This window comes from Ursus americanus, chromosome 1, assembly GCF_024610735.1.
Source record: "Ursus americanus isolate L20-20 chromosome 1, mUrsAme1.1.p, whole genome shotgun sequence".
In the NCBI taxonomy this organism is placed as follows: domain Eukaryota; kingdom Metazoa; phylum Chordata; class Mammalia; order Carnivora; family Ursidae; genus Ursus; species Ursus americanus.
In genome coordinates, this window is record NC_142127.1 from 22915595 (window position 1) to 22938852 (window position 23258).

The 23258-nt window shown below is 36.3% G+C and overlaps 1 protein-coding gene across 1 annotated transcript in view; it reads right to left on the reverse strand.

Moving 5' to 3' along the window:
• The window catches only part of LOC148110721 (low-density lipoprotein receptor-related protein 1B-like), an 851096-nt gene that overhangs the window by 60155 nt on the left and 767683 nt on the right, over window positions 1-23258 (reverse strand). Inside the window, exon 19 of the mRNA XM_087861868.1 lies at window positions 9917-10033. Within this exon, the coding sequence (XP_087717994.1) occupies window positions 9917-10033 (117 nt within the window). The remainder of the gene's footprint in view (window positions 1-9916; window positions 10034-23258) is intronic.

A 23258-nucleotide genomic window follows, 5' to 3' on the forward strand; every position in this document is an offset into this window, starting at 1 on the left:
TGAGTAGGCTGCAGCAATAGATTCGGAAGTGATTACTATTGATATAACAGAGCCTTGGAAGTCAAAAGGAACATCCAGGAAGTGTATGCAGAATGAGACTAATAGGAGACCTAGAAAAACATATTGAACAGTTCTGGCAATGAGGAAGACAAAAAGAAATGCTAGATAGAGTAACAGCCAACCATTTTAATACATGGTTGCATGTGTAAGAAAATAATATAAATTTTCAGAGTCCAGAAATTAAAAGGGTACTGAAAATTGAACAGTTAGTGTGTGTGTGTTTGTGTGTGTGTGTGTGTGAAATCAATGCCGCTGCATTGTCTGAAGAATTCATGTTTACTCTTGACAGAAATTTAAAGGGCTGCATCTTTGTCAGCACCAAGACGCATTTAGAATTATTATTGCCCAGGGCCTGATAAATTTCTTTTGGGAGTCCAGAGCTCCAGATACATAGGAAAAGCAAGAGAATCTGAGGATTGGAAGGATGTTATAGAGAGATTGCATAAGAAGTTAATCAGGAAGCAAGGACTAAGTAACTGGTATTGTGAGAGCATTTCACAAACTTGGATGTATATTAGAAGTATCTGTACAGCTTTCAAAACTACTTATACCTGAGCCTTTATTACAATTCAACTGGTAGTGTAGTTCCTCCAGTGTTATGGGTGAAATTGTATGTATCAAAAAGATATGCCCAATCCTTGGGGTGCCTGGGTGGCTCAGTCGGTTAAGCATCTGCCTTCAGCTCAGGTCATGATCTCAGGGCCCTGGGATCGAGCCCCACATTGGGTTCCCTGTTCAGCCAGGGGTCTCCTTCTCCCTCCCCCTGCCTCCCACCCTGGCTCATGCTCTCTCTCACACTCTCTCTCTCTCTCAAATAAATAAATAAAATCTTAAAAAAAAATAGATATGCCCAATTCTAACTCCTGGTACTTGTGAATGTGACCTTACTTAGAAACAGGTTTTTGCCTGTGTAATTAAGGATCTCAAGATACGAATTTCCACAGGGAAAGGCCATGTGAAAATGGAGACAAGAGATTGGAGTGATGCTGCCACAGACAAGGAGAAGCAGGAGCCAAAAGAAACGCAAGAGGCAGAGGATTCTCTTTGGGGGAGGTGCTGCTGATTTTGGACTTCTGGCCTCCAAAACTGTGAGAGAAGGGATTTCTGTTATTTTAAGCCATCATATTTGTGGGGATTTGTTGCAGCCTTAACAAATTCTAATTTGCAGGGAATGTCGACATCACATAGTTTAAATTTTCTGGACTTGCCTTAGGATAAGAATCACAGGAGTGCTTTTCCTAAAATATATAGTCCTGGACTCTGTGCAAGACCTACTGAATGGGAACTTTCGGAGGAGGGCGGTAGTGGCCTGGGGATCTTTATTAGTACCAAGCACCCTGGGTGATTCATATCCTCAAGCAAAAAACTGCGGAAATGCTGAGTTAGGTCAAGGAACTAAAAGCTGTTTCTAATAATTTCTGCCTATGGCTTTCAATATACCCCACCAGGGTTTGCCTAACCTCCCACTTTGTTGCATACAGAGCCTTATTAATCTAGTATGCATAAAAGAGGACACTGTAACCAAAGACAATGGGAGAAAGCATGTCACATACCTATAAGAGTGACAAAAAGACAACTTAACAGAAGTTTGCATACCACTTTTAAACAAAAATAATAAAAATGTTTAATATAAATGCATAGAACATGAAAAAAACAGAGCAAGACCATCTGGGATACAAAGTATAAATCTGCAGGACACAAATAGGAAAAGAACTTAATTTCTTTGTTTCCAACATTTTTAAAAATTTATTTGAGAGAGAGAAAGGGAGAGCACAAGCACACACTCAGGGTAGAGGGAGAGGGAGAGAGAGAATCTTTTTATTTTATTTTTTTTTAAAGATTTTATTTATTTATTTGACAGAGATAGAGACAGCCAGTGAGAGAGGGAACACAAGCAGGGGGAGTGGGAGAGGAAGAAGCAGGCTCATAGCGGAGGAGCCTGATGTGGGGCTCGATCCCGTAACGCCGGGATCACGCCCTGAGCCGAAGGCAGACGCTTAACCTTAACCGCTGTGCCACCCAGGTGCCCCGAGAGAGAGAGAGAATCTTAAGCAGACTCCATGCTGAGCACAGAGCCTGAGGTGGGGCTTGGTCCCATGACCCTGAGATCACGACCTGAGCCAAAACCAAGAATTGGACACTTAACCAACTGCACCACCCAGGGGCCTCTGTTTCCAACATTTTAATAGAAGTAATTATTGTCAGATTGTGAAGTGAAGAACAAATAGGTTTGATAGGAAGTTAAAGTTCTAAATCAAAGAAAGAAAAAAAAAACTAATAGCTAAAAGTGAGTTTATCTTCACATTGAAACAAGTTCTCAAACAAGTAATGAAACAAATAATTTTGGTCTTAGAATATTGACAGTGATTCTGAAATAAATGGAAGATGGGAAAGACGAATGAAAACTGGAAAAATGTAAATTATATTATCCCGATTTCAAAGATGAGTGAAAATTTTCAAACAATAGAGAAGTGAAGTTTACATATACCTCTGACAATAATTCTAGGATAAACTTGCTAAAACATTATTTTATCAGCATTTTTAAAGAGACTATTTGCTCAAGAATAAAATAAAAACAAGTCATGCCAAACTAACTTCATTTATTTGCCGATACAATTTTTAGGTAAGTATATATCGTGAAAATGCCATAAATAGAGTGTTCTCATATTTTTAGCAATGTTTGAGAAATCTCAAGATAAATGAAAGTATCGTGCATGCACGATGGTGGTTAGTTGAAATGAATAAGTAATTTGTTCAAAACTGTACCCATACAGTTTTTATTATTAAATCAGTTTCCCCTGAAGGATGTTTTTAATTACTTGCCAAAAGGTTCACGCCTTTGTTACTATTACTTGGTTACAGCCTTAAAAATTATCTTATCAAATTTTTGAATTACATAAAACTGGGAGACATCATTAATATTATGGATTAAAAATCACAAAACTGCATCAGGGTTAGTAGTTATAGGAGGATGGAAGTGTAAGAGTGACAGTTTGGAGTGGAAAAAACCAGACCCATGTACGTATTCAAAAATATGTGGATAAGGAAGACTGAGAAGCCTATCTAAAAGAGTTTTGAAAAGTAAACATTAGAAGCACCCAAAAGGAATGATCCAGTCTATAAGAAAAGCTTAGCTATTTTAATTGACTGGACACTTGACGTGGGAGTTACATGATAAGGCTGCCATCTGTGATTGTGTTAACAGAAGCCTAGAATCTCAATTAGTGATGGTAATAAGTACACGTCAATGTGTTGTAAAAATACCACATAAGGGATACTAAGTTATGTTTAATTCTAGGCCATGAATTTGTTTTTAATTCTGGCAAAAATAAATAAATAAATAAATAAATAAATAAATAAATAAATAAATAAATAAAAGTTACCATTTTAAATATCTTTTAAGTATATAATTCAGTAGTGTTAATTATATCCACATTGTTGTGCAACAGGTCTCTAGAACTTCTTCCTCTTGTAGAACTGAAACTCTATACCCATTGGACATCAACTCCCCATTTTAGACCATTAATTTCAGTAAGGTCATTTAAAACACAACTATATTCATAGTAGGGCAATTGGTAGGAAAAGAGACTACAAATGATCATGTAAGGAAATCTGAAAAAAAAGTGGTATGTTTCAGTTGTAAAGGAGAAGGGTTAGGTAGGCATCATGGTGTCTTTGGTTATCTAAAGAGAGATCCTGTGACAGGTTATAGCTTTAGATTATGTAGCTTCAGAAGACAGCATAAGAATCATTGAATAGAATCTTTAGCAAGATTGCTCCACAAAGGAGGAATATATTGACAGTTATTACCAACGGTAGAATTAGCTACCCTGTGGAATGGCCAGTTCTTTGTTCCTGAAAATATTCAAACAAGGACTGGGTAAGCATCTCTGAGACCAGTTTTAGATTTCTTATATTGGATGGATGATTGAATTAGATAACATGTACAGGCAATTACCAATACCCGTGATTCTCTGTAACAGGTAATGAGTAGTGAATAGGCCTGAGTTCCAATGCTTGCCACACCTACTAACTCTTTCTGAAACTTTGGACACACAACTTTCAGTGCTTTAGTTTCCTTATGTGAGGGGCTAAAATGAGTGGTTTTCTTATTATTCCTAAATTTCCATGCGTTGAATAAATGTGCATTACATACATTGTTCAGAATCTGTATGCATTGGGGCACCTGGGTGGCGCAGTCGTTAAGCGTCTGCCTTTGGCTCAGGGCGTGATCCCAGCGATCTGGGATCGAGCCCCACATCAGGCTCTTCTGCTAGGAGCCTGCTTCTTCCTCTCCCACCCCACCCCACCCCCGCTTGTGTTCCCTCTCTTGCTGGCTGTCTCTGTCAAATAAATAAATAAAATCTTTAAAAAAAAATAAAAAATAAAAAGAATCTGTATGCATTGGTCAGCATGTGCCTTCCTGCTTTAACAGGAAATAGGAAGGGAGAAAGGGAGAGGGAGAAGGAGAGAGAAAATGATTCATTGAGTTAAGAAAATAAATATGTGTAATAGTGGGATTTTCCCTTTTGCCATGGCACTGGTCCATTTAGATCCAATCCTAAGAACAAGGAGATGCTAAGTACTCTCACATTTTATATAGAGAATCTAGTAGCTGGAGCTATTCCTTATAAAAGACTAGTAATCTACAAGTCAGTTTTGTTCAAAGACCAGTGGATTCAAAGGAAGGAGAGACTCCATGAGAATCATTCATGAAATTTTGTGAGTATATGAGAAAAGGGAACTGACTGAATATTGTTCAGGAGATAGACTGACCATTCCAGCCTTCATACAGAAAAGAAGAAAGAACTGGAGAGTGGTGGCATCCAAGAGATGGGTCATTAGGAAACTAGCCTGATCACATTAAGAGAGTGGGGGATAGGGGTGGGGGGACAAAAAGTAGACCTGCAAAAGAGAGCCAAACATTTTTTTTTTTTTTTTTTGGTCATACCAGCAATGCAACCAAGAGGGTGTCCACCAAGCAACGGGGGCTTTAGCAACTCAAGGCTATGAGATACGCTATCTGTGGTGGGAATGATGGGGGATGGGGATAAAAGAAATCTAGATGTGGGGGAGAAGAAGAGGACACAGAGAAGAAAGAGGGAGTTCAGGGAACTAAGAAGAGAAGCTTCTCTGAAGATCTCACATAAGAGTGTCTTAAGAGAGTTGAGTTGCTCATGTGTCAGAGGGCGGTGAGAGAAGCAGAAAAGGTTACAACTAGACCTACTTAAAAAGATGCTACCTATTTCTCCAACTGTCCCATCTGACTGAAGAGCTAAGGCTAGAAGAGGGAACAGATGTAGGGAGGAAAAACAGAACACGGTTGCCTCTCATCTAAGTTCTTAGAACCTAAAGTCCAGCCAGCAGTGGGGGAGAAGAAAGCTTTAAGATATAATACTGGAATTTCAAAATGGATTGGATCAAGTTACAGAAAAACTAAAAGTTGCCAGAATCATTGTATCTGCCAAGATGTTATCAAGGAATGGCAGAGCAACTGAAAGCAGTGCTTGGCAATATTCATATTTTGCCAGTACTTCACCGGGTTAATAATCCTCACTTAAGTTGTTACACATGCATTTTTTCTTACAAAATTAATAATAATAATAATAATAATAATATATAATGTAAATATATAATAATAATATATTTCATTAGAAACTTTGTCTTCTAATAACCTAGTTGAAAATATCTTTGATACACAACATACACTGATTTAACTGGGAAATGATTTCTTTTTGACAGCTCCCTCTCTTCTTTTTGTGTCTGATATTTGCCAATTCTCTTTCTGATTCTTTGCTCCGTAATTATGTGGAATAAAATTACAAGAACATTTACAAGTAAGATTACAAGTACATGAGACAAAATTTTACTATCTTCATAGATTTAAAAGATCAGCATTCATAAAATGGAATCATATTAACTTTGCAAATTTTAGTGGATTTTTATTTATACCCAATTGAACTGTCTTTCAAACTGTTAACAAATTTCAGATATTTTCCCAAGCTAAACCCTTTGAAGAAATCAGAAGTTACCAACTCACATTAAGGTGTATTTATTTAAAATATATATATAAATATAAGCTATTGAGATAGTTGGAAGACAGAAAAATCCCCAAATAGTTAAATTACAGTTTAAAATAAACAAATACACTGTTTCTGACAATAAATTTTCCAAGGGGCAAAATGAAAGTTTGCCTGAAATATTCTTATATTTAATCATGAAATACACTTATGTTTAATGCTGTAATTTGGAGATGGGAAGAAAATTTGTCTGGATAATTGCTTCCATCTTAATTCATTTTGTATATATAAATATGATTATGTCATTAAGTATATGTAAGATAAAAATCAAACCTGAATGGTGCTCCCCAAAGTATGGTCCCTTGACCAGTAGCATTAGAATCAGCATCAATTGCTAGAAATATAAATTATGGGTCACCTAAGACCTACCAAATCATAGTCTCTGGAAATTAGGCCCAGAATTCTGGTTTTTGTTTTTGATTTTGCTTTTTTAACAAGCCCTCCAGGAGATTCTGAGGCATGCTCAAGTTTGAGAACTTTGGCCTTAAGTTAAGGCATTAAAAATACTGATTCTTGGGTCTGATCCCTAAAGACCCTTAATTAGTTTGGGGCGAGGCATGGGCAGGTGATTCTGAAGCTTCTCACGTGATTTGTGTTTTACTGACAGCTAAATTGAGTACCAATGCTAAAATTCTTGAAATGAGTGACCATTTAGTTCCTTGACACATAGTCCACTTCCAACACAGTCTTCACAATTTTAACATATCTGCTCTTATTTGCAGAATCAATTTAAAGAGTCTCTTATCTACTCATAAAGACTACAAAAAGTAGTTAAAAGATTGTTCAAAGATGAAGGGAGAATCCTCAAAGGCCTTCCTAATTATGTGTCTGCCCACATATAATTTCAACCTGAAATATGCAGTTAACTTGTTATAAAGGCAAATGCAAATAAAATGAGTTAGGCTTATAAATAGGTGCTAGTGAATTCCACTAAAATTCGACCCTTGGTTTCAGTATCCTTCTGCTTCTAACTTCAACTAGAAGCATTTCCATAGGTTTCTCATGTTTTAAAATCCAAATTTTGGTATAATTTTCAGTATGAAATAGTAATTAAACAAAACAGAAGCTGTTCGTAGAGCTAAAGCCTAAGGGGAAAAAAAAATGATTGCAGAGTCTTCTAGTAGGATTAAACCTATGGGAACTTGACCTATTCCAACAGGAAAAGTGAAATATGATCACTCCAAATGTTACAATGATGCTTAATAAAACTGGGAATTAGTTGAACCTATATTCATTTCTAGACTACTGCCAAGGAGAGTGACTTTTTTAATGCAGTAAATTAAACAATTTATAACATTTTGGTTATTTTGTATTCAGTGCAGAGATAATTTCTGATATGAGAGTAATCTATACCATTCTCTCCTCCAACTTTAAAAGTGAGATTGTGCCTACCAGAGCTTCACTATCAGCTTCCCTACTGACATAAATTTTGAAATATAAAGACAATCTGAAAGATAAATGCATGTTACTAAGAGAAGAGCAAGTTTGGAGAGAAACATGTTTCTCACCTTATAAAGGGGAAATGGTGCTGAGACTAACCCATGTGGCGTACTGACAGTCTATAAAATTTGGCTATATTTCAGAAGCATACAGACAACTACATTTCACAGTGTGTTCATATCCAGCGGTACACTGAAGTCATCTTGTACCAGTTTGCAAGAACCGATTTTTAAATTTTCAAGGATTCTAGGAATCGTGTTAAGGACACATCCATTATTTACAATAAATAAACTGCATAAATTTGTAATTACATAATGTTGAAAGCAAGGGTAATAAATGCTCAAGGTTTATAATTTCTTAATTATTTTGTTCTTGAAGTTAGTTATGTTCATTACGTCTGTATTGTGGAAATACTGTATGTTGGTGTGCACATATTTTCCCAAATCCACATTCAGAAAGTCATATTGGCAACCTGATATTGGCCATGGCAGGAATATTTACACAACAAAAAAATAGGCAAACACTAGATCAGGGCTTCTCCCCAGCAGGGGATCTTAAAAGATTTACCAACCCACCAATGAACAAAACTCATTATAGGTATCTGTTCATTTAAATAAGACAGTCAATGGATATGGATAGGTATAATGACTTGATCTACTCCCTATTTGCACCCATTCCATGGTTCCCAGAGAGTCGACCTGAAATGTCTGAGTTTTAGTTTCAGGTTATGCCTGGATTCATAGCCTGGTCCTGCTATTTATTAGCCTTGTGATCTTAAGCAAATTGACAAATGTCTCTAAGGTTTGAAACCCCCTATCCGTAAAATCTGAGCAATAGTGTATTTCTCATAGATTTGTTGTAAATATTCAAGAAGAAAATATGTGTCTGAATTCCCTCTAACCCTTCTTTCCCTCACTTCATGAAAAGTCCTAAATATAAGTCAGATCAAAGACCTAACTGAAGTTATCTAATGAGCTCATTATTTATTTTCCTACTCTTCAATGTTTTCATGGCCTTTTCTTCTAAATCAGACTGATTCCAAGATTTCTCTGTCTTTAATGTTTTCAGGTTGTTCATTATCCTTTTGCTATATTCTGGAAGGAGATGCTGGGGACAGGAAAGCAATCAAGTTTCCCTAAATAACAGAGCTGGCTAGATACAGACCCACCCACAGGAATAGTTTGGACATTGGAAAGGAGACTGATACACTGTCCAAATCTCTTAAATGGACAGGCTTTGGAAACTACATGTGAGATGTAAAATTGACTATTACTGTGTGACTGTCTATTGCTTTCTTCTTCAACACTGCTTTTGTTTTCTTTACAATGTCAATTAGTACTACTTATTTATCTATACTTTATTCAAAGTTCACAAATTCAAAAGTCTACAAGGACTTAAGTCTGATATAAGAAATTTTTTAAAAATAAAATTTTGGGTAAACCATGAATGCATCCCCTAAATAGAGCTTTTAAAAAAAAAAAAAGTCTTATTTTCCCACTGTTAGAAGTGTTACAACATGAAGTTAAATTATTAAAAATATATACTCAATTGCATTCTATTTTTAATAAATGTGTTAAGCATATCTAATGGATGTTTTTCCCATTAGTGATTTTGAAAATCAATAGCCATACCTAACAGAAAACACATGTACTTAGAAAACCGGATTCATTCCCTTACTATCTTTCACTACACATTATTCAGACAAATGATAATAAAATCTACTGATACACAGGTACAAATGAGAGAGTAATTAAATTTACAACTTTATATAACAATAAATACCGTTTCCAAAAGTAGGAGGATTGGTGGAAAGTGACTAGGAATTTTGCCATTAACAAAACTATCTTAAACTAATAACAGAATTACATGACTCAATAGAAATGAAACAAATGGTTTACCAACTATGTAATCTCAGTCTGTATTGTTTATTGTTCCAAGAAGATAACATATGCATGCCAACAAGAAACATGTACTTCTAATTTACTCCAAATGTTACTCAATGAGCTACTCTATTTGAAAAAATTAATCATTACCAATGTAAGATTAAAAATGAACATTTGAGAATGTCCTATTAGGCTTATAATAACTACTTCCTAATAAAATCTGTAATGTTTGGATCCATTTATTTTAGCCAAAGATATGGTTACTGACTCATGAAATGGATATATTCTAAAGTTATCATTAAGGTACACACTCAGGCCTAAAAGGCAGTGATAAAATATAACAGATCTTCTGCCTTTTTGACTAGTGTTTATAAAGAAATAAATAGCCTTTTAAGAGAGATTATAGTAATTTGACACAGTCCCCACTAACAGCATGATTGACTCAGAACTTACCACAAGATGCCATTTCATCTGTCTGGTCACCACAGTCGTCTTCCCTGTCACATAGCCATGCTCGGGGAATGCAGCGCCCGTTTCCACAAGAAAACTGGTCCATCTGGCATGTTCTGGCTAAGATAATCAATTAATGTACAAATAATACATTTAGAGGCCTTTTGAACAACATTCAGGTAAAATAAATCATGTAATAACTCTTTCACACATAAGATACTCTATTGCTTTATTAGATAAAATATTTTAAAGTGAATTTTTACTAATTTTTTGATACTGCCAACTTGCTTGTCTTCTCTGAAGTTCATATGCTTTGTCCTTCAATTACAGTGGCTGCTAAATGACAAGATATTCAGTAATCCTCACACAGTTCCATAAATGAAGCTATGAATTTATTATTTTACAATTTTTGCCTGGCACATGCTTATGAATATACGGTTGAATTATATTTCATCCAACTTTTAATTAACAAAAAAGAATTTCACATAGTCTTTGTCAATAAACCAAGAAAATTTGCTGTAATGTAGGAGGAAGGATTTAAGACTATATCAGGGTATCTAGTTTCTAGTCATGGGGGCAGAATTGTTCTTTTCCTCTAACATTTCAGTGCATTTATTTCTTGGTCTCTAAATGATCCAATGTATGGAACAAGAATGCAGAAAACATTTCCTAAAACATACATTTAACCTTATATAAGATGGATTTTTAAAATTCACTTTTCAGCATAAATAAAAATGTATAACTTTTTAATCAAAGTATATTAACAAACTTTGCTTTGGCCTCTCTCAAGCATTTCAACGAACACACACATAGAATCTTTCCTTCTATGTTAGTCAAAGGCAGTGGTTACAATTATTCAGTGAATGGGTTGGTTATGTTCTACAGGGAGTTTGATTACCATTTTCAATTACTGTCAGGTCAACTTTGAAAGCATGAAATCCTTAGATAGCTTTCTTAACCTTTCTCCCAGGCTTTAGTTTTAAAGACTCAGGTTTTTGTTGTTTTGTTTAGTTTTTTTGTTTTTTACTTACTTATTTTTAAAAATTTTATTTTTTTATTTGATTTTTTTCTTTTGTCTGTCTGAAATACAAATTTGTTTTCTTAAGTATCAGTTTCCTACCACCCCTTCTTTTTATTGGGTCAGAAAAAAAGAGTGGGAAATTATAGGAAGGGGATACTCACACCTATTAATATTTGGGTCACATGAGGATTGGACAGATGAGGAAAAATTAGGGTGTGGATTTCTGTAGCCATGATAAGAGAACATTGCTCAGTTTATAGACTTCCTTCTGTTTTGGGGTTTAAGAATTAGAAGGCCGTATTTCTGTTTCATCAAAATGCCTCATGACCCTAATGCTTGGTATAAAATTGAGTGTGGTTCAAAGACAAGTCATCCAAACACACTAAAATGGGTTTCCATATATCAGGGTTTCAGAGGTTATTTAAAATAATTTCTTAAAAGTTATGTGCTAGTTATTTCCTTTTAAGCAAAGTGTATTTGCTATGTAAAAACATATATCTATTATTAGTGAATACTTAAAAAGTTACTTGAGAAAAACAATGAAAACATTAGTGGTTTGATTCAACGAAGTAGATTTGATGAACCATTTCTAACATCAGTGTCTATAATTAGAAATTCCAGAAAATTATTACACTTTGTATTCTGCCTTGCTTATATAGCTAAGGGTTCTGAATCTAAAACAATTTATGCAATATTTGGATCTTTCTTTCTTTCTTTCTTTCTTTCTTTCTTTCTTTCTTTCTTTCTTTCTTTTTACAAATAGAGCATTTATTTTACATTAATAGATTTTAAGTATCCCACAAATATGTATGCTTCTGAAGTTTTCAATGTTGTAATTTCAAGTAGGATTAAATACTTGTTGTCTCATTTGGCTAACTCTATGGATTTTCTGTGAAACTATTCTAACATTTAGATTAAATCAACAAAGTTCCTAGGTAATTTTAATAAAACTATGTCTACTTGAAAAATATGTATGTATTTGTATTAGGCTATAGAAGGATGAAGGTGTTGGCATTTAGTTTAGTTGATGGGAATGAAAGGGCATAGAGGGGTGAACAAGATTCATATTTTTTTCTTGCAAGTCTTTGCTTCATTCCACTGATTACAGTAAATAATTTTTACCTTTTGAGATTTAAGAGAATTTTAGTAAGAGTTTTCTTTTCAATTTTTTCTCCCTTCCTTCTTCCAGCTCTCCCTCACCCTTTCCTTCCCTCCCTCCCTTCTTCCTTCCTCATTTCCTTTCTTCTTCTCTCTCCCTTCCTCTTCTTTTCTTCTCTCCACTTTTCATTTTTTTCCTACATCTCTCCTGTCTTCCCTCATTCCCTATTTCACTCCTTCAGTCTTTCTTGTTTTCGTGTTTAAAGAAAAATATATCATCACATATTTTCATTCCCATTAAATTCTAATTGACCCATAATAAGAATATATTAAATATCCCAAGACAATATTCTTTTATCTGATTTTTTCACAGTATTCCCTCCTTATTTCTAGCAAAGACTTAGTTCTAGCAAAGTTTTCTCAGATTGTTTTCTTTCATGAGGAGCACTATGGTGATTATAGGAAAGAATGAGAAAGCACTCCTAAGAACCTATTTCATATTGTGTAGTGTGGGAATTTATGTGACTCCTCACTAACTCAGAAGCTTGAAGAAGTGTTAGGACCCATTACTCCAAAGAGTATTTTCTGGCTTATTATTGAGGGATCATATGACCTGAAAATGTATAAATTCATTTTTCTAATCATGAAAAAAACTATCTGCTTTGTCTATTGAGGAAATTCAATTTCACATGGGAAAAATGCTTCATTCCATAAATCTATAAGCACTGTCTGTCCATATGATATGATAAAATGGACTAAATCATCTCTTTCTAATCACTGGATTTATATCAGGAAGACACAACCTTTACTTTTTCAGTTCCTGTCTCCATCAGATCTAAATTAGCTTGGAGGTAAGATTAGCAGAGCAGCCCCAGAGGACTCTAATGTTGCAGCAAATGCTTCTCTAACGAAGAGGAAATTTACACTTTCTCAGTGGAATTGTTTATCTAGCAGTGAATCAGAAATCCACTGTCACAATGTGAATTTTTTCTACCCATCACTAATTATGCTTCTCCTGCCGTCATGTAGCAGTAAGAAATCCCACAATGCACGGGAACAATGAGGAAGAGGTGAAGAGATCTTCACACATTATTCTTAAGCTTCACCTTTGCCATATTTTAATCAAAGCACTCTATTTAAACAAAACCTATGTCATATCAATACATACTTTTCAATTTATCTTATAAAGAAGTCTGACTTTTAATATATTGGGTTTTCTTAATTCAAATACATCAGCACAGTTTGAATTTAGTCAAAATTTGTGGAGGATGTGAGAAGAATAAACATTACGTAATCTAATTAGAGCTCAGTGCTGTGGAAAATATCTGGTCTGAAATAGGCTAGGCTTGAATCCAAGGATCGTCACAGGTGACTATGAGGAAAAAGAACTTCAAATATAACTACTTCTCATCTTTGGCCTCTAGGTCTCTCTCGTAAGTACAGAAACATATTTTCTTTTTGTGAGGGAGAACAACCACCAAGCCCCCGACTGTCAGCTTTCTTCTGCCTGCTATACATATGCTGTTTCCTCTTCCAGGCATATCCTCCAACCCCCTATCATTCTCTCCGGATTTCACCTCACCCTCCATAATTATGCCCATCAATCATTTTTTTTCCCTCCTGTAAAATATTTCTATCACCTAGAAAAGGATAGAAAATAATAACATTACACCTTTCTACCATCATATAGCTCTATAAAATCTTATTTTTCTATATTTACTACAGACTATTTTTATTTCAGAAAAATGTATTATAGGTACATTTAAAATCACCTACGTAATTTTTTCAGTGTTATTTCTATCTTTTTAGATGTAACTACTATCCTTAATTTCTTTTCTTTTTTTAAATTTTATTTATTATTTTTTATTATATTCAGTTAGTCACTGTATAAATACATCATTAGTTTTTGAAGTAGTGTTCAGTGATTCATTAGTTGCATATAACAACCAGTGCTCATCACAACATGAGCCCTCCTTAATACCCATCACCCTGTTATTCTCTCTTCCCACCCCCTTCCCCTTTGAAACCCTTAGTCTGTTCCCCAGTATCCACAATCTCTCATGGTTTGTCTACCTCTCTGATTTCTCCCCCTTCCGATTTCTCTCCCTTTCCCTATGGTCCTCCATGCTATTCCTTATGTCCCACATATGAACGAACCCATATAACTGTCTTTCGCTGCTTGACTTACTTCACTTAGCATAATCCCCTCCAGTTCCATCCATGTCGATGCAAATGGTGGGTATTCATCGTTTCTGACGGCTGAATAATATTCCACTGTATATATGGACCATATCTTCTTTATCCATTCATTTGTTGAAGGGCATCTTGGCTCCTTCCACACTTTGGCTATTGTGGACATTGCTGCTATGAACATTGGGGTGCATGTGCCCCTTCTTTTCACTAAATCTGTATCTTTGGGGTAAATACCTAGTAGTGCAATTGCTGGGTCATGGTGTAGCTCTATTCTTAACATCTTGAGGAACCTCCATACTGTTTTCCAGAGTGGCTCTACCAGCTTGCATTCCCACCAACAGTGTAAGAGGGTTGCCCTTTCTCCACATCCTCGCCAACATTTGTTGTTTCCTGTTTTGTTAATTGTTCCCATTCTAACTGGTATAAGGTGATATCTCATTGTGGTTTTAATTTGTATTTCCCTGATAGCTAGTGATGTTGAGCATTTTTTCATGTCTGTTAGCCATTTGTATATCTTCTTTGGAGAAGTATCTGTTCATGTCTTCTGCCCATTTTTTGACTGGGTTATTTGTTTTTTGAGTGTTGAATTTGAAAAGTTCTTTTAGAACTTGGTTATCAGCCCTTTATCTGTAATGTTATTTGAAAATATCTTCTATTCTGTGGGCCGCCTCTTAGTTTTGTTGACTGTTTCCTTTGCTGTGCAGAAGCTTTTTATCTTGATGAAGTACCAACGTTCATTTTTGCTTTTGTTTCCCTTGCCTTTGGAGACTTGTCTTAAAGTCACTGTGGCCGATGTTAAAGAGTTTACTGCCTATGTTCTCCTCCAAGATTTTGATGGATTCCTGTCTCACATTGAGGTCTTACATGCATTTTGAGTTTATCTTTGTATATGGTGTAAGGGAATAGTCCAGTTTCATTCTTCTACATGTAGTTGTCCAACTTCCCAGCACCATTTATTGAAGAGACTATCTTTTTTCCACTGGATATTTTTTCCTGATTTGTCAAATATTAGTTGACCATAGAGTTGAGGTTCCATTTCTGAAGCCTCTATTCTGTTTCATTGGTCTACGTGTCTGTTTTTGTGCCAATACCATGCTATCTTGGTGATCACAGCTTTGTAATATAACTTGAAGTCAGGCAACGTGATGTCCCCAGCTTTGTTTTTCTTTTTCATCATTCCCTTGGCAATTCAGGGTATTTTCTGATTCCATACAAATTTTAGGATTGTTGTTCCAGCTCTTTGAAAAATGCCAATGGTATTTTAATAGGATGGCATTGAAAGTGTAAATTGCTCTGGGTAGGATAGACATTTTAACAATGTTTATTTTTCCAATCCATGATCATAGAATTTTTTCCATCTTTTTCTGTCTTCCTCAATTTCTTTCATAAGTGTTCTATAGTTTCTAGAGTATAGATCCTCTACCTCTTTAGTTAGGTTTATTTCTAGGTATCTTACGGTTTTTGTCACTATTGTGAATGGAATCAATTCCTTAGTTTCTCTTTCTACAGTTACATTGTTAGCATATAGAAAAGCAACTGATTTCTGTGCATTGATTTTGTATTCTGCCACATTGCTGAATTGTTGTATAAGTTCTAGTAATTTGGGGGTAGATTCTTTTGGGTTTTCCCTATAAAATATCATGCCATCTGCAAAGAGGGAGAGTTTGACTTCTTTTTTGTCAATTTGCATGCCTTTTATTTCTTTTTGTTGTCTGACGGCTGAGGCTAGGGCTTCTAGCACTCTGTTGAACAATAAGGGTGAGAGTGGGCATCCCGGTTGTGTTCCTGATCTTAAGGAAAAAGCTCTCAGCTTTTCCTCGTTGATAACGATATTCGCTGTGGGCTTTTCATAGATGGTTTTTATGATATTGAGGAATGTTCCCTCTATCCCTATACTCTGGAGAGTTTTAATCAGGAACGGATGTTGTATTTTGTCAAATACTCTCTTGGCATCAATTGAGAGGATCAAATGGTTCTTGCCTTTTCTTTTATTGATGTGCTCTATCATGTTTATTGATTTGCTAATTTTGAACCACCCTTACATCCCAGGCATAAAACCCACTTGGTCCTGGTGAATCATCCTTTTAATGTACTGCTGGATCCTAGTAGCTAGGATCTTGTTGAGTATTTTGGAATCCATGTTCATCAGGGATATTGGTCTGCAATTCTCCTTTTTGATGGGGTCTTTGCCTGGTTTTAGGATCAGGTCAATGCTGGCCTCATAGAAGACATGTAGAAGTTTTCCTTCTGTTTCTATTTTTTGGAACACCTTCAGTAGAATAGGAATTATTTCTTCTTTAAATGTTTGGTAGGATTTCCTGGGAAGCCATCTGGCCCTGAATTTTGTTTTTGGGGAGATTTTTGATTACTGCCTCAATTTCGTTACTGGTTATTGGTCTATTCAGATTGTCTATTTCTTCCTGTTTCAGTCTTGATAGTTTGTAAGTTTCCAGAAAGGCATCCATTTCTTCCAGGTTGCTTAATTTGTTGGCATATAGTTGCTGGTAATAATTTCTAATGATTGTTTCTGTTTCCTTGGTGTTAGTCATGATCTCTCCCCTTTCATTCATGATTTTATTAATTTGGGTCCTTTCTCTTTTCTTTTGGATAGTTTGGTTTATCGATCTTATTAATTCTTTCAAAGAACCAGCTTCTAGTTTCATTGCTCTGTTCTACTGTTTTTCTGGTTTCTATTTCAATGATCTCTGCTCTAATCTTTACTATTTCTCTTCTCCTGCTTGGTTTAGTTTTTATTTGCTGTTCTTTCTCCAGCTCCTTTGGGTGTAGGGTTAGCTTGTGCATTTGGGATTTTTCTAATTTTTTGAGAGAGGCTTGGATGGCTATGTATTTCGCCCTTAGGACCACCTTTGCAGTACCCCATAAGTTTTGGACTGATGTGTTTTCATTCTCATTGGTTTCCATGAATTGTTTAAGTTCTTCTTTAATTTGACCCATTCATTCTTTAGCAGGATGTTCTTTAACTTCCAAGTGTTTGAATTCCTTCCAAGTTTTTTCTTGTGATTGAGTTCCAGTTTCAAGGCACTGCGGTCTGATAACATGCAGGGAATAATTTCAATCTTTTGGTATTGGCTGAGACCCGATTTGTGACCCAGTATGTGGTCTACTTTGGAGAAAGTTCCATGAGCATTCGAGAAGAATGAGCATTCTGTTGTTTTAGGGTAGAATGTTCTGTATATATCTACATAGTCCATCTGGTCCAATGTGTCATTCAAAGCTCTTGTTTCTTTGTTTATCTTCTGTTTAGATGATCTGTCCAACACTGAGAGTTGAGCATTAAAATCTCCTACTATTAATGTATTATTGTTGATCTGATTTTTTATTTTGGTTATTTATTTGGTTATATTGGTTATATTGGTTATATTAACAGCTGGCTTATGTCATTGGCTGCTCCCATTATGGGGGTATAGATATTTATAATTGTTAGGTTTTCTTGTTGGATAGACCCTTTAAGAATGATATAGTGTCCTCTGGATCTCTTATTACAGTCTTTGGTTTAAATTCTAATTTGTCTGTTATAAGAATTGCTACCCAGCTTTCTTTTGAGGTCCATTGGCATGATAAATTATTCTTCATCTGCTCACTTTCAGTCTGGAGATGTCTTTAGGTTCAAAATGAGTCTCTTGTAGACAGCATATGGATGGGTTCTGTCTTTGTATCCAATCTACAACCCTGTGCCATTTCATGGGAGAATGTAGGCCGTTCACGTTGAGAGTTACTACTGAAAGATATGCATTTATTGCCATCCTATTTTCTTTGCAGTCCCTGTTTCCATGGATTGTCTCTGTAAATTTCTGGTCTATATTACCCTTGGGGTCTTTCTTCTTTTATAGAATCCTCCTTAGTATTTCTTGTACAGCCAAATATTCTTGGCTGCATGTTCTTCTCATTTAGTACCCGGAATATGTCTTGCCAGCCCTTTCTGGCTTGCCAGGTCTCTGTGGACAGTTCTGACATTATTCTGATGTTCCCCCTTCTGTACGTAAGGAATCTCTCCCCCCTAAATGCTCTCACGATGGCTTCCTCGGTTCTAAGATTTGAGAGTTTTATTATTACATACTGGGACATTGGTCTGTTCTCCTTGATCTTGGAAGGGGTCCTCTCGGCCTCTAGGACACGAATGTTTGTTTCATTTCCCAGATTAGGGAAGTTCTCAGCTACAATTTGCTCAAATTTATCTTCTAGTTCTGTCTCTCTCCACCCCTTCAGGGATCCCAATAATCTGACACTGGAACGTTTCATGGTGTCATTGATTTCTGTAAGTCTGTTCTCATGGATTTTAAGCTGTTTGTCCCAGGCCTCCTCCTGTTCCTTCCTTTCTATCAGTTGATCTTCTAGATCACTAATGTTCTGCCTCATTTACCCTAGCTATTAGAGCATCCAGTTTAGACCACATCTCATTCATAGCATTTTTAAGTTCGGCCTGATTAGCTCTCATTTCTGCCCTTAGAGATTCTATTTTGCTCCTAATGGTTTTCTCAAGCCTAGCTATTGTCTTCATAATTGCTACCCTGAAGTCTATTTCTGACATATTGCTTATATCCATATCCATTAGGTCTGCGGGAGAGGCCATTGTCTCTGGTTCTTTTCTTTGTTGGGAGTTCCTCCTCCTAGTCATTCTGTTGAGGGGTCATTGAGGGATGTACAGAGTTGAAAATATCAGCCACAATCCAGGCAAGATGCACACTGGGAAAGTCTGGAGTGGTCAGAAGCCACCACCGAAAAAACAAGCCAAAATGAAACCCAAGAATAAGATTTTTAAAGTTAAAATTGGGGGGGGGGGGGGTGAGAGGGGGTTATAATCTCTCAATGTGGGCAAGGTAGGGTGTTTCAGTTCCTCCTGGGTGTATTTTGTTCTCTTTGTTAGAGAACACTACTTCCCAGAGTTTCAGGGAAATTAAAACTGATATATATATATATATATATATATATATATATACACACACACACACACACACACACATATATATACACACACACATATATACACACACACATTATATATGTGTATATATATATATATATATATATATATATATATATATATGGGTAGTTTTGAATAGAGGAAAAAGGACTACATTGAAGCTTATATGTATATATATAAAATATATACATATATGTATTTTATATACATATATATGTGAAAAAGTACAAGTCAAAAAGCTACTATGGAATATGTTGTATTAAACATCTAGTTGAAATGAGAAATAGGTAAAAAGAAAAAAACAGAGAAGAAACATGAGAAAGAATTAAAAAAAAAAAAAGTTGTATCTGAGAAATACACAGGCCATGAGGCAACACCAGAACTCAATATACTATTTTCCCCTGGTGTTGGGGTTTTACGAGTTTTATGGGGACGGAAGGGTTGCCCTCCTCTTGTTCTCCCAGCTTGTCTTCTGGGGGAGAGGACTGCTGGGTTGTACGTCAGGCAACCCTGCTTGGGGGGAGTTGCCCTGCCCCCTATCAGGGGACTGGGCTCTGTGGAAACCGGGTTTTTGAGCTTTTGTTCTCTGGCGGCTTTTCTTGCCTTCTCGCCTTTTGGGAGGGTCAGAGCAAAGGAAAATGTCCGCACCCAGACCTCTGCCCCAGGGCAGAGAAGTCACACACTGCTCCTCTCTGAACAATTCGGAACACGCAACCTCCCTTTCTGTAAACACCGTGAAAACCGCAGCCTCCCTCAGGCGAGGGAAGCCCCCAGCGACCCTCTCAGCAGTTGACTGAGGCCCCCACTTGTCTCTGCCCTTTGTGCTTCCAAAACCGAGAGCAGTCCTGGTCCTTGCACACCCATGGCCGCAGCGGCCAGGCCCCAGGTCCAAAGTGGCAGCGGCGGCAGCCAGGCCCTAGGTCCGCCAGCGTGGGCCGTGGCAGCGACAGCAGCGGCCGGCTCCAGGGTCCACAATCAGCGCCCGGACCCCGTCTGAGTGCTGTTATCAGGCTTTTCCCCTCCAGCTGCCACCATGTGCAAGCTATCCCCGGCCCCCCAGCCCAGGACACTTTTGCGCTAGGGTATTATATTACTTTCCAGTGGCCAGCTTCTGGCGGCTCCCTCCCCCTTCTGTTTATCCTCCTTTATGGGTCCACAGAATCACAACTCCGTCCTTCATACCTCAGGGCCGCTGATCTTCTGCCCCAGTAGAGATCCAGACATATATTCTTACATCTCAGGCTGATTTCGTGGCTATTCAGAATGCCTTGGTAGATATCCAGCTAAATTCAGGGGACCGGTTGAAACGGCGTCCCCCACTCCTCCGCCATCTTGCCCCTCCCTCCACAGGGATGTCTCCCTGCCACTACCTTGGAATTCATTAGGCTGCAGGTATGTGTGGGGGCTTTGAGGGCACAGAAGAGAGATGTCTCAGTCCTTTCAGCTCCTGGCAGTGGCCATTATTCCTTGCCTTGTGCCTGTATCACTCCAGTCTTTGCCTTTATGGTTGCATTGTTTCCTCCTCCTCCTCAGTCTATGTCAAATCTTCTGTCTGACACAGAACTTGGAGAAACTAAAGGAGGTGATTAGGAAGGTTTTCATGCTGCCCCATGAAAATAAAATGAGCCAGGACAGCCTTAATTTCTTTTTTTTTTTTTCATTTCCAGACATATTTTAATCCTATTCTTATAAACATATAAATCAATAAGTATATATGGACTTGTTTTGTATTTTTGTATTTCGTATAAATGGCACTAAATGATTTGTAATCTGCAACTTTTAGTTAACAAGGCTTTTGAAATTAATTTCTGATGGTTTTTGAAATCTAGTTTATTCAAGTATGAATAGCATTCCATTATGTGAATATAACACTATGTAGTGTTATATATATGAATGTATCTATACATATATATGTGTATATATATATTTTTATATGGTGTGTGTATATATATACATATATATATATAATTTTTATATAGTGGACATATATATTTTTTTTTCCTGTTAATGAGCATTTAGTTGTTTCCTTCCTCCCTCCCTCCTTCTTTCTTTCTTTCTTTCTTTCTTTCTTTCTTTCTTTCTTTCTTTCCTTCCTTCCTTCCTTCCTTCCTTCCTTCACGTCTTAGCTTGGATATCACCTCCCTCAGGAAGCCTTCTCAGATACTCAAAGACTAAATTAGTTGTTCTTGTGCTTCCATTTGTGGTTCAAGCTAGCACTTTGAATATTGCATTAGAATGACCTGTTTACATGTTTTTTCTCCCCATCTTCACTCAGCTTTCTAAGGAAAGATAAAGTGTATTTTTCCTCATTTTATATCCAATGTTGTGATGTTTTTATTGAATTAGTAGGTTCATGAAAGAGAAATCCCTAAGGAACAAAATAGGAAATTGGCATCTTGTAGGAAAGGATTTTCTTTTAGATATAAAGTAGTTACAATGCTAAAAGCTACTGGACAGTGGATTAAATTACAAAATAACCCCCTCTTTGGGAAATCCTTTATCTATGATACATATCCTTGTATATGCTTATATATAGAAATAACCCAGCCAGAGAAATTATGTAATGAATTTGCCATATTTTTTTCAGTATGATCAACTATGTGACCTACTTATTTATTTTGGTTAAACAAAATGGAAATATACTGTAACACAGCAACATACTTAATATTCAAAGCTAAGAGTCATATTTATGGTTTTCTTTGTGTTCTTTTTATTCTTAAGTTTTGTTCTTCTTAATTTATTAAGGCATACTGTGACTATAGCATCTATTATAAATATACTGACAAGAAGATCTGGTACTGATTGGCAGACTTCAGCTGCCATCACCGAAAGTGGCACTTGAGGTGCAAGCAGGTTGTACCTTATTTCCTAGTGTACTACAGGCCTAGGGTGGCTGAGAAATCTTACTAATTAGGATTGATTAGGATTGATTCCTTTGTTTGCTCTTATACCTGGCATTTCCACTTTTACTACTATCAGTAGCTAGTCAATCTCAAATGTTCCCTTAAAAATCATGTAGAAACAAGAAGATTTTAAAAGTCTAACAGAAATGGAAAAAAACATGGTATTATGAATTGAGTCAGCAATGCCTTTTATTTTAAGGTGAAAACAGACTTATCTCTTTAGGAAGTAATGGAACATACCCTCAAAACTAAATCTTAAGCTTTAAAAAAATAATAATAATAATTTCACCAGCTTAGAAAGAAGCTTCATTGTAAATTATAGTCTTAATTGTAAGAACAATCTGGGCAGTTAAATTGACCATACCTAAAATTCTAGCTAAAACTCAGGATAATAGAGCTTGGTAACAAGAGCAATGGGATTAGAGAATAACTCATACGTTGAGTTTCCCAGAGTTTACCAATGATGTGAGTTAAGGCAAGTCCTTTCTCCCATGCTTCAGCTATGAAATGAATGGACTTGAAGGGAGAGACTAGGAAGAGTCTCTAGAAGTTCCTTTTTATTTGATAGCCCCTTGTAAAACAACCTTACATGATGCACAAAATATCTTGAAAATAGTATGCTACTCTAAAATATTGGACTACATTTAGTCAAAGGACAAGAGAATAACTAGCTTATGGATCCTCAACAAATATGTCACTATGAAAAAAGAAACTGAATATGAGATGCAGGTTAGGATATGGAATGGCAACTGTTTTGTTCTTTCATTATTGCTAGTACATGATAAAAAGCTGTTAGGAAATATTTTCTAGTCAATTCATACTCTTGGAGAGCAGAAAGAAATATACAGGGAAATCACAGTGCATTGAGGGACAAGTCTTTCCAAGAGAAAACCAGTGACACAACCAAGAGTACAAAACAGGCTTCTTAACTTCTGGGTCTTTTCTCTATATGCTGTCTCTACAGTTTTCACTAATAGGTTATAATAATTTTTACTTAGTGAGGCATATTTTGGCAAATAGAGACGGGAAGGGGTTGATAAATTTTGACATTTTTACCAAAAACCACCACAATGTTTACCAGTGATATCAATATGAGTCATCAAATACACTACTTTTTCTTCATCATTTAAAGAACAGGTCTAGGCTGCTGCTAGTCAATATCATTTTTCAACACTTATCTGACTAATC